Here is a 14181-nt window from a genome sequence, read left to right on the forward strand (position 1 = left end):
TATTGAGTAGACTGAAACCCCATTTCATTGATCCCCAATCCTTAGGTAAAGCTGTACAGTGCAATATGAATGTCAATACACAAAATAGGCTGACTGGGGAGGTGATTTCACACAGTCACAGTCCCGCGATAAGAGCTACATTACTAAAATTTGCGTGAACTCTTCACAGTTGTGTTCTGTGGGTGTCACCGAGTAGACTGATACCCCATTTCATTGCTTCACATTCCAACCTTGTTTAACATTATCCACCAATTGTAACCTTCTGCATCACTTTCAAATAAGTACTTTTATTTTGAAGGCAAACCGCAAATTCCACTATTGTGCCTAATCCTTATTGTGGCTAGCTTCACAACACATACCCCGGTCCGGTCGAGCATCACTTGCCAGATGAAGCTAGCTGGCTGCTTATAACGTTAGCTTTGGGCAACAGGGTTAAGTAGATGGCTAGCTATCTTTTCTGATGAACTGAAGTTACATTTCAATAGGCGAACAACAAGTGGCTACCAAGCTAATACTTATTCACAAGGATTCTTAAACCATTGCAAAGAATAATGAAAATGACTGCAGTTTCTACTGGTCATTGTTTTCAGGCTGGTTGTATTGGTGCTAGCTAAGTACCAAGCTAAAGCTAGCTACCCCAGAAGTTGCGGTCAAAGAAATTATGCTTTATTATCAATGCGGTATTATACATCGTTCGTGGCCGGTGTTGGCTTGTTTGCAGACATTTTTGTACAGCTTTGACAGTGCTACTGATAGTAGTGGTGGCGCTTGACTTGCATGTGCAAATTCAGAACACACAACATTCTATAATAGAACTGTGTTATTTAACGCGTCAAATAGTGTTATTTTATGTGTATCACGCACAGACCCAAACAGCATTCCATAGTATGTCGTGAAGCTAATAGCAGTGACGCTACTACTGTGTAACTCCGGTAGGGCAACATCTGAAAAATAGCGCACTTGGTAGTGTGTACCGGTGCTCGACCAGTTAGCGAAAGCCAACATCACCCACGACAGAGAACTGTTAATTGTCAAGGGCAATGAATTCCATTAGAGTTGTCTCACTGAATTTTATTACTCTTTCAAATGACTGCTCAACTTGTTTACTGCTCGTTCCACACAGCAGACATTGTGGGCTGGGTTAGAAATGCTGTGTTGCACGTGTAGCGCAACATTTTCCATGGTGTCATTACGTCATGTACCTACGTTATATAGGTATGCATGTCAGCTTTGACATCGGTTTTGCACATCGCCGTTAAACTAGACATTGGGCTGATACCGATGTTGGCATTTTATGCTAATATCGTCTGATTCCGATATGTTCACCGATATATTGTGCATCTCTTGTCTGAGAACTTACAGTTGAAGTCGGAGTCAATAAACTTGTTTTTCAACCACTCCACAAATGTATTGTTAACAAACTATAGTTTTGGCAAGTCGGTTAGGACATCTACTTTGTGCATGACTTTGTGTGCCATTCAGAGGGTGAATGGGCAAGACCAAGGTTTGAAGTGCCTTTTCACGCTCAACAGTTTCCCAGGTGTATCAAGAATAGTCCACTTCACACAACTGTGGGAAGAATTGGACTCAACATGGGCCAGCATTAATGTGAAATGCTTCCAGCACCTTCTAGAGTCCATGCCCGATGAATTGGGGCAGTTCTGAGGGCAAACAATGTACAACTCAATATTCGGAAGGTGCTTTGAACACTCAGTGTATGTATGATATACAGTTGAAGTCAGAAGTTTACATACACTTAGGTTGCAGTCATTAAAACTCGTTTTTCAACCACTCCACAAATTTCTTGTTAACAATCTATAGTTTTGGCAAGTCGGTTAGGACATCTACTTTGTGCATGACACAAGTCATTTTTCCAACAATTGTTTACAGACAGATTATTTCACTTATAATTCACTTATAATTCACACATTTCCAGTGGGTCAGAAGTTTACATACACTAAGTTGACTGTGCCTTTAAACAGCTTGTAAAATTCCAGAAAATTATGTCATGGCTTTAGAAGTTTCTGATAGGCTAATTGACATCAATTAGAGGTGTACATGTGGATGTATTTCAAAGCCTACTTCCAAACTCAGTGCCTCTTTGCTTGACATCATGGGAAAATCAAAAGAAATCAGCCAAGACCTCAGAAAAAAATGGTAGACCTCCACAAGTCTGGTTCATCCTTGGGAGCAATTTCCAAATGCCTGAAGGTATCACGTTCATCTGTACAAACAATAGTACGCAAGTATAAACACCATGGGACCAAGCATACCACTCAGGAAGGAGGCGCGTTCTGTCCCCTAGAGATGAACGTACTTTGGTGCGAAAAGTGCAAATCAATCCCAGAACAACCACAAAGGACCTTGTGAAGATGCTGGAGGAAACAGGTAGAAAAGTATCTATATCCACAGTAAAACGAGTCCTATATCGACATAACCTGAAAGGCCACTCAGCAAGGAAGAAGCCACTGCTCAAAAACCGCAATTAAAAAAGCCAGACTACGGTTTGCAACTGCACATGGGGACAAAGATCGTACTTTTTGGAGAAATGTCCTGTGGTCTGATGAAACAAAAATAGAACTGTTTGGCCATAATGACCATTGTTATGTTAGGAGGAAAAGGGGGGAGGCTTGAAAACCGAAGAACACGTTGAACCATGAAGCACGGGGTGGCAGCATCATGTTGTGGGGGTGCTTTGCTGCAGGAGGGATTGGTGCACTTCACAAAATAGATGGCATCATGAGGAAGAAAAATTATGTGGATATATTTTAGCAACATCTCAAGACATCAGTCAGGAAGTTAAAGCTTGGTCGCAAATGGGTCTTCCAAATGGACAATGACCCCAAGCATACTTCCAAAGTTGTGGCAAAATGGCTTAAGGACAACAAAGTCAAGGTATTGGAGTGGCCATCACAAAGCCCTGACCTCAATCCCATAGAAAATTTGTTGGCAGAACTGAAAAAGCGTGTGCAAGCAAGGAGGCCTACACACCTGACTCAGTTACACCAGCTCTGTCAGGAGGAATGGGCCGAAATTCACCCAATTTATTGTGGGAAGCTTGTGGAAGGCTACTCGAGATGTTTGACCCAAGTTAAACAATTTAAAGGCAATGCTACCAAATACTAATTGAGTGTATGTAAACTTGAAATAAATTAAAGCTGAAATAAATCATTCTCTCTACTATTATTCTGACATTTCACATTCTTAAAATAAAGTGGTGATCCTAACTGACCTAAGACAGGGACTTTTTACTCGGATTAAATGTCAGGATTTGTGAAAAACAGAGTTTAAATGTATTTAGCTAAGGTGTATGTAAACTTCCGACTTCAACTGTATGTAAATAAGTTTTTATACATTTTTTTATGAATGTGCAAAACATTTCTAATAACCTGTTTTCACTTTGTCATTATGGGTATTGTGTGTAAATAGATGACGATTTTTTTAATGTGTTCCATTTTAAAATAATGTAACAAAATGTGGAAATAGTGAAAGGGTCTGAATTCTTTCAAAATGCTTTGTATATGCAAAAGTATGTGGACACCCCTTCAAATTAGTGGATTCGACTATTTCAGCCACACCTGTTGCTGACAGCTGTTTAAAATTGAGCACACAGCCATGCAATCTCCTTAAACAAACATTGGCAGTGGAATGGCCTTACTGAAGAACTCAATGACTTTCAACGTGGCACCGTCCTAGGATACCACCTTTCCAACAAGTCAGTTCGTCAAATTTCTGCCCTGCTAGAGCTTCTCCGGTCAACTGTAAGTGTTGTTATTGTGAAGTGGAAACGTCTAGGAGCAACAACGGCTCAGCCGCGAAGTGGTAGGCCACACAAGCTCACAGAATGGGACCGCCGAGTGCTGAAGCACGTAGCGCGTAAAAATCATCCGTTGCAACACTCACTAACGACTTTCAAACTGCCTCTGGAAGCAATGTCAGCACAAGAACTGTTGGCCGAGCAGCCGCACACAAGCCTAAGATCACCATGCGCAATGCCAAGCATCGGCTGGAGTGCTGTAAAGCTCGCCGCCATTGAACTCTGGATTAGTGGAAATGCGTTATTTAGAGTGATGAAACGGACTTCACCATCTGGCAGTCTGACAGACAAATCTGGGTTTGGCGGATGCCAGGAGAATATTACCTTCCCAAATGCATAGTGCCAACTGTAAAGTTTGGTGGAAGAGGAATAAAGGTCTGGGGCTGTTTTTCATGGTTCGGGCTAGACCCCTTAGTTCCAGTGAAGGGAAATCTTAACCCTGCAATATACAATTACATTCTAGACAATTCTGTTCTTCCAAGTTTGTAGCAACAGTTTGAGGAAGGCCCTTTCCTGTTTCAGCATTACAATGCCCCTGTGCACAAAGCAAGATCCATACAGAAATTGTTTGTCGAGATTGGTGTGGAAGAACTTGACTGGCCTGCACAGAGCCCTGACCTCAACCCCATCGAAACATTTGGGATGAATTGGAAAGCCAACTGTAAGCCAGGCCTAATCACCCAACATCATTGTCCGACCTCACTAATGCTCTTGTGGCTGAGCGGAATGAGATTTTACGACAAGCAGGTGTCCACATACCTTTGGTAATGTACACTGAACAAAAATATAAACGCAACATGTAAAGTGTTGGTCCCATGTTTCATGAGCTATAATAAAAGATTGCAGAAATGTGCACAAAAAGCTTATTTCTCTAAAATGTTTACATACCTGTTAGTGAGCATTTCTCCTTTACCAAGATAATCCATCCACCTGACAGGTGTGGCATATCACGAAGCTAGTTAAACTGCATGATAATTACACAGGTGCAACTTGTGCTGGGGACAATAAAAGGCCACACTAAAATGTACATTTTTGTCACACAACACAATGCCAAAGATGTCACAAGTTTTGAGGGAGCATGCAATTGGCATGCTGACTCCAGAAATGTCCAACAGAGCTGTTGGCATAGAATTTATTGTTCATTTCTCTAACATAAGCCGCCTTCAACATCGTTTTAGAGAATTTGGCAGTACGTCCAACTGGCCTCAAAACCGCAAGCGTGTGGGCAAGCGGTTTGCTGATGTAAACATTGTGAACAGAGTGCCCCATGGTTGCAGTGTCGTTATGATATGGGCAGGCATAAGCTATGGACAACGAACACAATTGCATTTTATCGAATAGCAATTTAAATGCACAAAAAATGCCGCAATGAGATCCTGAGGCCCATTGTGAGGCCCTTTTTTTAAGGTGTCTGTACAGATACAGATACCTTATCTGGTACAGTCATGAGAATACAGATGCATATCTGTATTCCCAGTCATGTGAAATCCATAGATTAGGGCCTAATGCATTTATTTCAGTTGACTGATTTCCTCCTATGAACTGTAACTTAGTAAAATCTTTGAAATTGTTGCATGTTGCATTTATATTTTTGTTCAGTATAGTTAGTGTATGTTTATCTCCATTTTGTTCCGTTTGCTTCCGCTTAAGATATGTTTTTCAACAAACTCAGTGGAATGAATACACCCCTAATCACACACAAACACAGTTCACTTTCATAGCAGCCACATACAAACAGCATAATCATTTTGCTCATTGTATAATTCCTTCTCACATCTACACGCTTTCCTCCTCTTACCTTTTCCCTTCGCTTGTAGACTTCAGTGTACAACAAACACATCAGCTGTCTGTGACCAGGTGAAAAAACCTTTAGAAGCCAAACCTTCATATCATAACCCCTAACCGCTACACACAGCCTACATTGTTGTCTCTATATAAGCTAACGTCATAGTCAACATAGCTACTAGAACTAACTCGTTAGTAAACCCGCTACAATCATGCAGTACAGTGTACAGTCAGCAAACAGTTTAGCAGTTACACCCGTGGACCCCGGTGGCAATAATTAATTAAACCAAAAGCTTACCTTGACTTGGAAGGGTTCCAGTGTTGGATAGCCATAGCCAGCTAGATAACATAGCATCCCTCTCTGCCGGTGTTTGAGTAGGCTAAACTAGCTAGCTGCATTCACTAGCTAAGTGAAAGTGAAAAGAAAAATACATATCTCTCTCGCTCTTTTGCTTCTCCTTAATTTTTTAATTAATTAATTTGTTCAAAACTGTTCAACTATTGTCTTTCTCTTAGACAACTACTCACAACATTTTATGCACTGCAGTGCTAGCTAGCTGTAGCTTATGCTTTCAGTACTAGATTCATTCTCTGATCCTTTGATTGGGTGGACATCATGTCAATTCATGCTGTAAGAGCTCTGATGGATTGGACGATGTCCTCCAGAAGTTGTCATAATTACTGTGTAAGTTTATGGAAAGGGGTGAGATCCATGAGCTTCCTAGGTTTTGTATTAAAGCCAATGTACCAAGAGGAGGACGGAAACGAGCTGTCCTCCGGCTAAACCATGGTGCTACCCTACAAAGTGCTGTTAAGGCTACTGTAGACTGTTACAAAACAGTGTGTTTTAATCAATTACTTGGTGACGTGAATATATTTAGTATAGTTTTGTATAAAAAGGATGACTTTTTTAATGTTTCACTATTTTAATTTTTATGAAATTCACTGAGGAGGATGCTCCTCCACATTCTCATCTGAAGACCCTCCACTGGTTTATATGGTCATTACTCAATAAAGCATCAATCTTATTTCTTGAATAAACCCTATTCCTGGACCAGGCTAGATCTGTGAAAGGCTGATAGGGAGCTCGTTCCAGCGTCATGGAAACAGTGGCCCTGGCACAGTAGCTTTACACAAACACAGCTGAGCTGAGGAAACCAGATAATACAGCTGGAGCTGCCGGCCACTCACGTTTTCAATCTCACTCTCTCTATCTCTCCGTTCTGAGAATCGGTCAGTCTGTTAGGAGATAAAGAACAGGGGGAAATTCACTGCTCTCTTTGTCTGGGAAGATTAACCAGGAAATGGGCTCCTGTCACTGTTCTATGTCATCATCTGACAGCCATTCACTGAGAGAATACTGACGCTGGTGTGATTAAGAAGACCAATCAATATTTCCGTGCTTATCTCGTTTAGGTTGGCATGGTAGCATTGATTTGATAAATCAACAGAGTGGAGGAGATAGTGGAAATGTAGCTTTTGGCAATGATTGATACCGTATGTTCTTGTGTAAGATTGATTTTCAGCTTGAGGTAGGGAAAAACTAAGGGGATGTGGCTGACATGCAAACTGATATATAATTTCCAAATTTGTTTGCATTAAGGTTAGGTTAAGATTAGGGTTAAGGTAAGAGTCAGTAGGTAAGGGTCAGCTGTCAATAAAATATCACATTTACATAAGTATTCAAACCCTTTACTCAGTACTTTGTTGAAGCACCTTTGGCAGCGATTACAGCCTTGAGTCTTCTTGAGTATGACACTACAAGTTTGGCACACCTGTATTTGGGGAATTTCTCCCATTCTTCTCTGCAGATCCTCTCAACCTCTGTCAGGTTGTATGGGGAGTGTTGCTGCACAGCCATTTTCAGGTCTCTCCAGAGATGTTCGATCAGGTTCAAGTTCGGTCTCTGGCTGGGGCAATCAAGGACATTCAGAGACTTGTCCCGAAGCCTCTCCTGCGTTGTCTTGGCTGTGTGCTTAGGGTTGTTGTCCTGTTGGAAGGTGAACCTTTGCCCCAGTCTGAGGTCCTGAGCACTCTGGAGCAAGTTTTCATCAAGGATCTCTATGAACGGAGCAAAGTACATCTTTCCCTCGATCCTGACTAGTCTCCCAGTCCCTGCCGCTGAAAACATCCCCACAGCATGATGCTGCCATAACCATAGGGATGGTGCCAAGTTTACTCCAGATGTGAAGCTTGGTAGTTAGGCCAAAGAGTTGGTTTCGTCAGAACAGAGAATCTTGGTACTCATGGTCTGAGAGTCTTTAGGTGCCTCTTGGCAAACTCCAAGCGTGCTGTCATGTGCCTTTTACTGAGGAGTGGCTTTCGTCTGGTCACTCTACCATAAAGGCTTGATTGGTGGAGTGCTGCGGAAATGGTTGTCCTTCTGGAAGGTTCTCCCATCTCTACAGAGGAACTCTGGAGCTCTGTCAGAGTGACCATCGGTTCTTGGTCCCCTCCCTGACCAAGGCCCTTCTCCGCCGATTGCTCAGTTTGGCCAGGCGGCCAGCTCTAGGAAGAGTATTGGTGGTTCCAAACATCTTCCATTTAAGAGTGATGGAGGCCGCTGTGTTCTTGGGGACCTTCAATGCTGCAGAAATGTTTTGGTAACCTTCCCCAGATTTGTGCCTCAACACAATCCTGTCTCGGAGCTCTACAGACAATTCCTTTGACCTCAATTCCTTTTGCTCTGACTTGCACTGCCAACTGTGGGACCTTATATAGACAGGCGTGTGCCTTTCCCAATCATGTCCAATTAATTGAATTTACCACAGGTGGACTCCAATCAAGTTGTAGAAACATCTCAAGGATGATCAATGGAAACAGGATGCACCTGAGCTCAATTTCGAGTCTCACAGCAAAGGGTCTGATTATTTATGTAAATAATGTATTACTGTTTTAAATTCTTTAGACTTTTGTACATAAAATTCTAAAAACCTGTTTTCGCTTTGTCATTATGGGGTATGTGTGGATTGATGAGGAAAATATTTTGAAAAAGTCAAGAGGTCTGAATACTTTCCGAATACACTGTAGATACACAAAAAGTGCAATCATGTTCTGTTTTACATGTAATTAATACTTTCATTGAATGTTGGAAAGTGCATCACATGTGGTTAGGCGTAGTCGCTCATGACAGCCTCAGCTGATTTGGTTCTGGGTGCTGAGGTTGGGTTTGGCTTGATATGTGTTGAATTGAAAGGACATTGATTTGTCATTTTGTCCATTAAAACATGGTATTGGTCCTCAGTATCAAGAGAGTTGCCAGAGGATGGATGATAGTCACACAACATTAAGAGTTTATTGTAATAAGAATATATCACAATAATTGAGAAGGCTGCAACTTTAGATTGTTCACTCTTTTATTATGGGACTAGGCTGCTTTATCCAGCTTTTTGTTCATAATTAATGTGAATATGTTTTGCCTACTATTTCAGGGCACCTCTCCAGTTTCTCATTGCTTTACTCATTTCAAATGTATATACTGTATTCTATTTGCCCTCAGGTGGTAAGGTTAGGTAACAACACATCCGCCACGCCGATCCTCAACACGGGGGCCCCTCAGGGGTGCGTGCTCAGTCCCCTCCTGTACTCCCTGCTCACTCATGACTGCACGGCCTTGCATGACTCCAACACCATCATTAACTTTGCCGATGACACAACAGTGGTAGGCCTGATCACCGACAACGATGAAACAGCCTATAGGGAGGAGGTCAGAGACCTGGCCGTGTGGTGCCAGGATAACAACCTCTTCCTCAATGTGATCAAGACAAATGATTGTGGACTACAGAAAAAGGAGGACCGAGCATGCCCCCATTCTCATCAACAGGGCTGTAGTGGAGCAGGTTGAGCTTCAAGTTCCTTGGTGTCCACATCACCAACAAACTATCATGGTCCTAACACACCAAGACAGTCGTGAAGAGAGCACGACAAAGCCTATTCCCCCTTAGGAGACTGAAAAGATTTGGCATGGGTCCTCAGATCCTCAAAAGGTTCTGCAGCTGCACCATCGAGAGCAGTTAGAAAGAGAACTGAAGGTCAATGTTTCACAAAATCGACTCTTGTTTTGCAACTGTAGAGAATTGATCCATTGGTTGTGTCTAAGTATTATGAAGCCATGAGGAAGGTTCATACTACAGTAGTTGCATTGAGACACTTTCAAAGGTATTGTTTACGTAATGCTGTATACTGCTGTTTAAATGACTGTCAAGATGAAAATGTTGAACCAGAGAGTAATAAAACAAATGATAGACAGTGACTCCTGTCACGTTCGTTATAATAAGTGGACCATAGCGCAGCGTGATCTGGTTTCCACATCTTTTATTTACTAAGTGAAACTCACAGCAAAACAAAACAATAAATCTCAAATGAAACGTGAAGCTACAATAGTGCTCACAGGCAACTATCATCGTCAAGATCCCACAAAGCACAAAGGGGAATTGGCTGCCTTAATATGATCCCAAATCAGAGACAACGATAAACAGCTGCCTCCGATTGGGAACCATACCAGGCCAACATAGAAATATAATTACCTAGATGACCCACCCTAGTCACACCCTGACCTAACCAACATAGAGAATAAAAGGCTCTCTATGGTCAGGGCGTGACAACTCCAGAACAGAAGTGTCAGCAATTTGAGGAAAGGTTTCCTTGTTCTCCAAAGGGGCATGAAAAAGCTATCTTTGCCAAGAGGACATTTTTAAACGCAACCAAGACAACCAACATTTTAAAAAGCATGAGGCAAATGGGAGCTGAACATACTGGGCCTCTTTCTCGAGCAGGCTATTCTTTTAACAGGCCATTTTGAAATGTGCTGATGTGTGCTTGGTTGCCAAGAACTCATTAATCATAGGATGGTTGGAGGCTTCGGGTGGCAGAGTAACCATGAGTAAAGATAAAGAAATCAATCCACTGATCCACAATCCAACTACCCCAGTTACATGACTAAGGCACGGAATATTCATGCATGTTTTAAGGTTTTATAGGGTTCCTGTTGTTCATCACAACAATCACCATGGAGTTCAGTTACTGGAAAGACAGTCATCATGTTGAGTAGCTGGAAAATATAATAAACGGTATTCCACACAAACACTCCTTTATCTTCCTTCAAGTTACTTTATTCTCTCCAAATGATCTCTCCAGTTTTTAATTATCTTCAAGATGTTTCGGTCTTCTTCTCCTGCAGGCTTCCTTGTTCAGTGTGGAATGCTAGCGGACCGGTGGCGAGCCGAGGCTGAAGGAGCATGGTGAAGCACCAACCCTTGCAGCAGGTCTATGAGAAGCAGCTGTGTTTGTCCTTCCTCACTGGGATCTATGGCTGCCGCTGGAAACGCTACCAGCGTTCACATGACGACAGCTCCAAGGTGAGAGACAAGACTTCTGCAAATGTCACAAGATGCTCTGTTGTGGACAAATGATAGGTGTATTTGTACATTCTCTTGTCATACAAATCAGTGGAATGTCTGAGAGCTAGATTGTCCTGACCTTTAAATGCACCTGCTGGCAACATGCCCGGACTTGTTACGGAGGACCACTCTAGTCCTCAATCAGTCAAATTCCATTATTAAAGGGCTCACTATTTAAAAAATAAGATGGAGAACAAGCTATAGGATGAAAAATACCAGAGTTTTGGGCGCAGGTACAGCCAATTAGCGCTAGCTAATGCTACCTACAAAATAATATTGTGATATGTAACTGTATCGATAATATTTTCTTCCCCCATCACTAATAACCAGTAGATGCACTGAATGACCGTTAGTCATAATATCTATTTACCCACATGGATTGAGGCCCAAACAGAGAATCTGTGCTAATGCTGCTTAACTATGCTTTGAGCTCAAAAGAAAACGCTTTGGATCTCCTCATCTGACATTTACTGAGCAGCAGGAGACCGCAAAACATCAATGGTAATGATGAATTACCAATATAGGGATTGATAGACCTTCATAAGCAACTGGTCCCGTGTGGCTCAGTTGGTAGAGCATGGCGCTTGCAACGCCAGGGTTGTGGGTTCAATTCCCACGGGGGGACCAGGGTTCAATTCCCACGGGGGGACCAGGATGAATATGTATGAACTTTCCAATTTGTAAGTCGCTCTGGATAAGAGCGTCTGCTAAATGTAAGCACAATTAGTATTTGTGTGTGAGAGTGAGAGTATGAGTATGAGTGTGAGTGAGTGAGAGTGTGAGAGTGTGAGTGAGTGAGAGTGTGAGAGTGAGAGTGTGAGTGTGAGTGAGTGAGAGAGTGTGAGTGTGAGTGAGTGAGTGAGTGAGTGAGTGAGTGAGTGAGTGAGTGAGTGAGTGAGTGAGTGAGTGAGTGAGTGAGTGAGAGTGTGTCTGTGTGTTTGTCTGACAGTTTATTAGGCTGTCATTAACATTACTGCAGCATACCTGATTTAGCTCCATGTACCGAAGTGGAATCAACATGTTTAAACCAGAATGATCTTTGACAAACTGGTTACTGTCTGACGTTCGAATGTTTATGGATTGGCTGCTTTGCGTCAATAAAAAGTTTCCCCATAAAAAGTTTCAGTTAGAGATATGGGCTGCGTCTCAATGCACCGCATCCGCCTATGTTGCCTTTCTGCATCTGTGGTGGAAAGAGGCAGAGCTACAGTGCTGTTTGACAGACCGGTAGTCTTCTCACAAAAACGTTTGTAGCGTCAGAAAGGTTTGGCCTACAAACTAATATAACCACTTGATGGAAAGATGAGACTCCCACGAACACGATGGTGTTCTCCCAGTACCAGGACGTTTGGAAGTATTTTGTGCTCCAAATAAAGGGGTTAAATACGTGTAAAAAAAACAAAACAAAAAAAACATATATTTATATGTACTGAACAATAATATAAACGCAACATGCCACAATTTTAAAGATTTTACTGAGCTAGTTCATGTAAGGAAATCAGCCAATTGAAATAAATTCATTAGAACCTAATCTATGGATTTCACATGACTGGGAATACAGATATGCATCTGTTGGTCACAGATACCTTTAAAGAAAAAGGTAGGGGCGTGGATCATAAAATCAGTCAGTATCTGGTGTGACCACCATTTGCCTCATGCAGCGCAACATCTCCTTCGCATAAAGTTGATAAGGCTGTTGATTGTGGCCTGTGGAATGTTGTCCCACTCCTTTTCAATGGGTGTGCGAAGTTGCTGGATATTAGAAGGAACTGGAATACGCTGTCGTACACATCGATCCAGAGCATCCCAACGTGCTCAATGGGTGACATGTCTGGTGAGTATGTAGGCCAAGGAAGAACTGGGACTTTTCAGCTTCCAAGAATTGTGTACAGATCCTTGCGACATGGGGCCGTGCGTTATCATGCTGAAACATGAGGTGATGGCAGCGGATTAATGGCACGACAATGGGCCTCAGGATCTCATCATGGTATCTCTCTGCATTCAAATTGCCATTGTTAAAATGCAATTGTGCTCGTTGTCCGTAACTTATGCCTGCTCATACCATAACCCCACAGCCACCGTTGGGCTTTCTGTTCACAATGTTGACCTCAGCAAACCGCTAGCCCAAACAACTTCATACACGTGGTCTGCGGTTGTGAGGCCGGTTGGCCAAATTCTCTAAAACAAAGTTGGAAGTGGCTTATGGTAGAGAAATTAACATGGTGGACATTCCTGCAGTCAGCATGCCAATTGCACGCTCTCTCAGATTTGAGACATCCGTGGCATTGTGTTGTGTGCATTTTAGATTGGCCTTTTATTTTCTGTGTAATGATCATGCTGTTTAATCAGCTTCTTGATATGCCACACCTGTCAGGTGGATGAATTATCTTGGAGAAATGCTTACTAACAGGGATATAAAAAAAATTGTATACAATTTCTTTTAGAAATAAGCTTCTTTATGCAAATGGACATTTCTGGGATCTTTTATTTTAGCTCGTCAAACATGGGACCAACACTTTACATGTTGTGTTTATATTTTAGTTCAGTGCATATTCCTGAGCTTTCTTATATTTCCTATATATAGGACAGGCACTTCAAAACCTTATTCCTTATGATTTTTTTGGGACTGTATGTTTTGCCATTTAGGAATGTGTTATTCAATGCGTTTATGGGCTATAGAAGACAAGGCCAAATTGTATATTTTATCTTTTTTTATATATATATATATATATATATGTATCTTTTTTTATACCTACATTGGTCCTACAATTCTAAATAAAATAGCTAAATGATCCATGGTATGACCATCTTAAATCCATTCCATATGCTAGTTTAGTCTGAAGTCTGTTTATTGAAGAACTGCCTTATTCAGACCATGGGTGGGTGATGGATGATTTTCCAACAAATTTGTTAGTGAGATTATGGCAGCTGTAGAGGCTTGTTTGTAAGCAAAACAAAGTCAGGAGACATACAGTATCACCTGCAGGGAAAAAACAGTGACAAAGGAAACTTGACTGAGATACAGTAACCTGACACGTGTGAGATGGGGCACGACAATATCAGTCAGCCTGCAAGGCAAGAGCCTGCCTGTATGACCTTTGCCTTAGGCTTCATAGAGAGAAATAAGATACAGTATTATACGCCTTATAATAAGACATTATAGTTCATATATGCTTATAA

At 41.8% G+C, this 14181-nt stretch overlaps 1 protein-coding gene across 6 annotated transcripts in view; it reads left to right on the forward strand.

Moving 5' to 3' along the window:
- LOC120045176 (glycerophosphodiester phosphodiesterase domain-containing protein 5-like) overlaps window positions 1–14181 on the forward strand; it is a 71936-nt gene that overhangs the window by 14282 nt on the left and 43473 nt on the right. For 4 of the 6 annotated variants that reach the window (XM_038990128.1, XM_038990129.1, XM_038990131.1 and 1 more), the window contains exon 2: window positions 10782–10959. In XM_038990128.1, coding sequence (XP_038846056.1) covers window positions 10840–10959 — 120 coding nt within the window. In that variant the 5' untranslated portion in view covers window positions 10782–10839. Of the gene's footprint in view, window positions 1–10563; window positions 10672–10781; window positions 10960–14181 lie in introns of those variants that run through there. The other 2 variants (XM_038990130.1, XM_038990133.1) reach the window with 2 other exon arrangements.

This window comes from Salvelinus namaycush, chromosome 3, assembly GCF_016432855.1.
Source record: "Salvelinus namaycush isolate Seneca chromosome 3, SaNama_1.0, whole genome shotgun sequence".
NCBI classification, from domain to species: domain Eukaryota; kingdom Metazoa; phylum Chordata; class Actinopteri; order Salmoniformes; family Salmonidae; genus Salvelinus; species Salvelinus namaycush.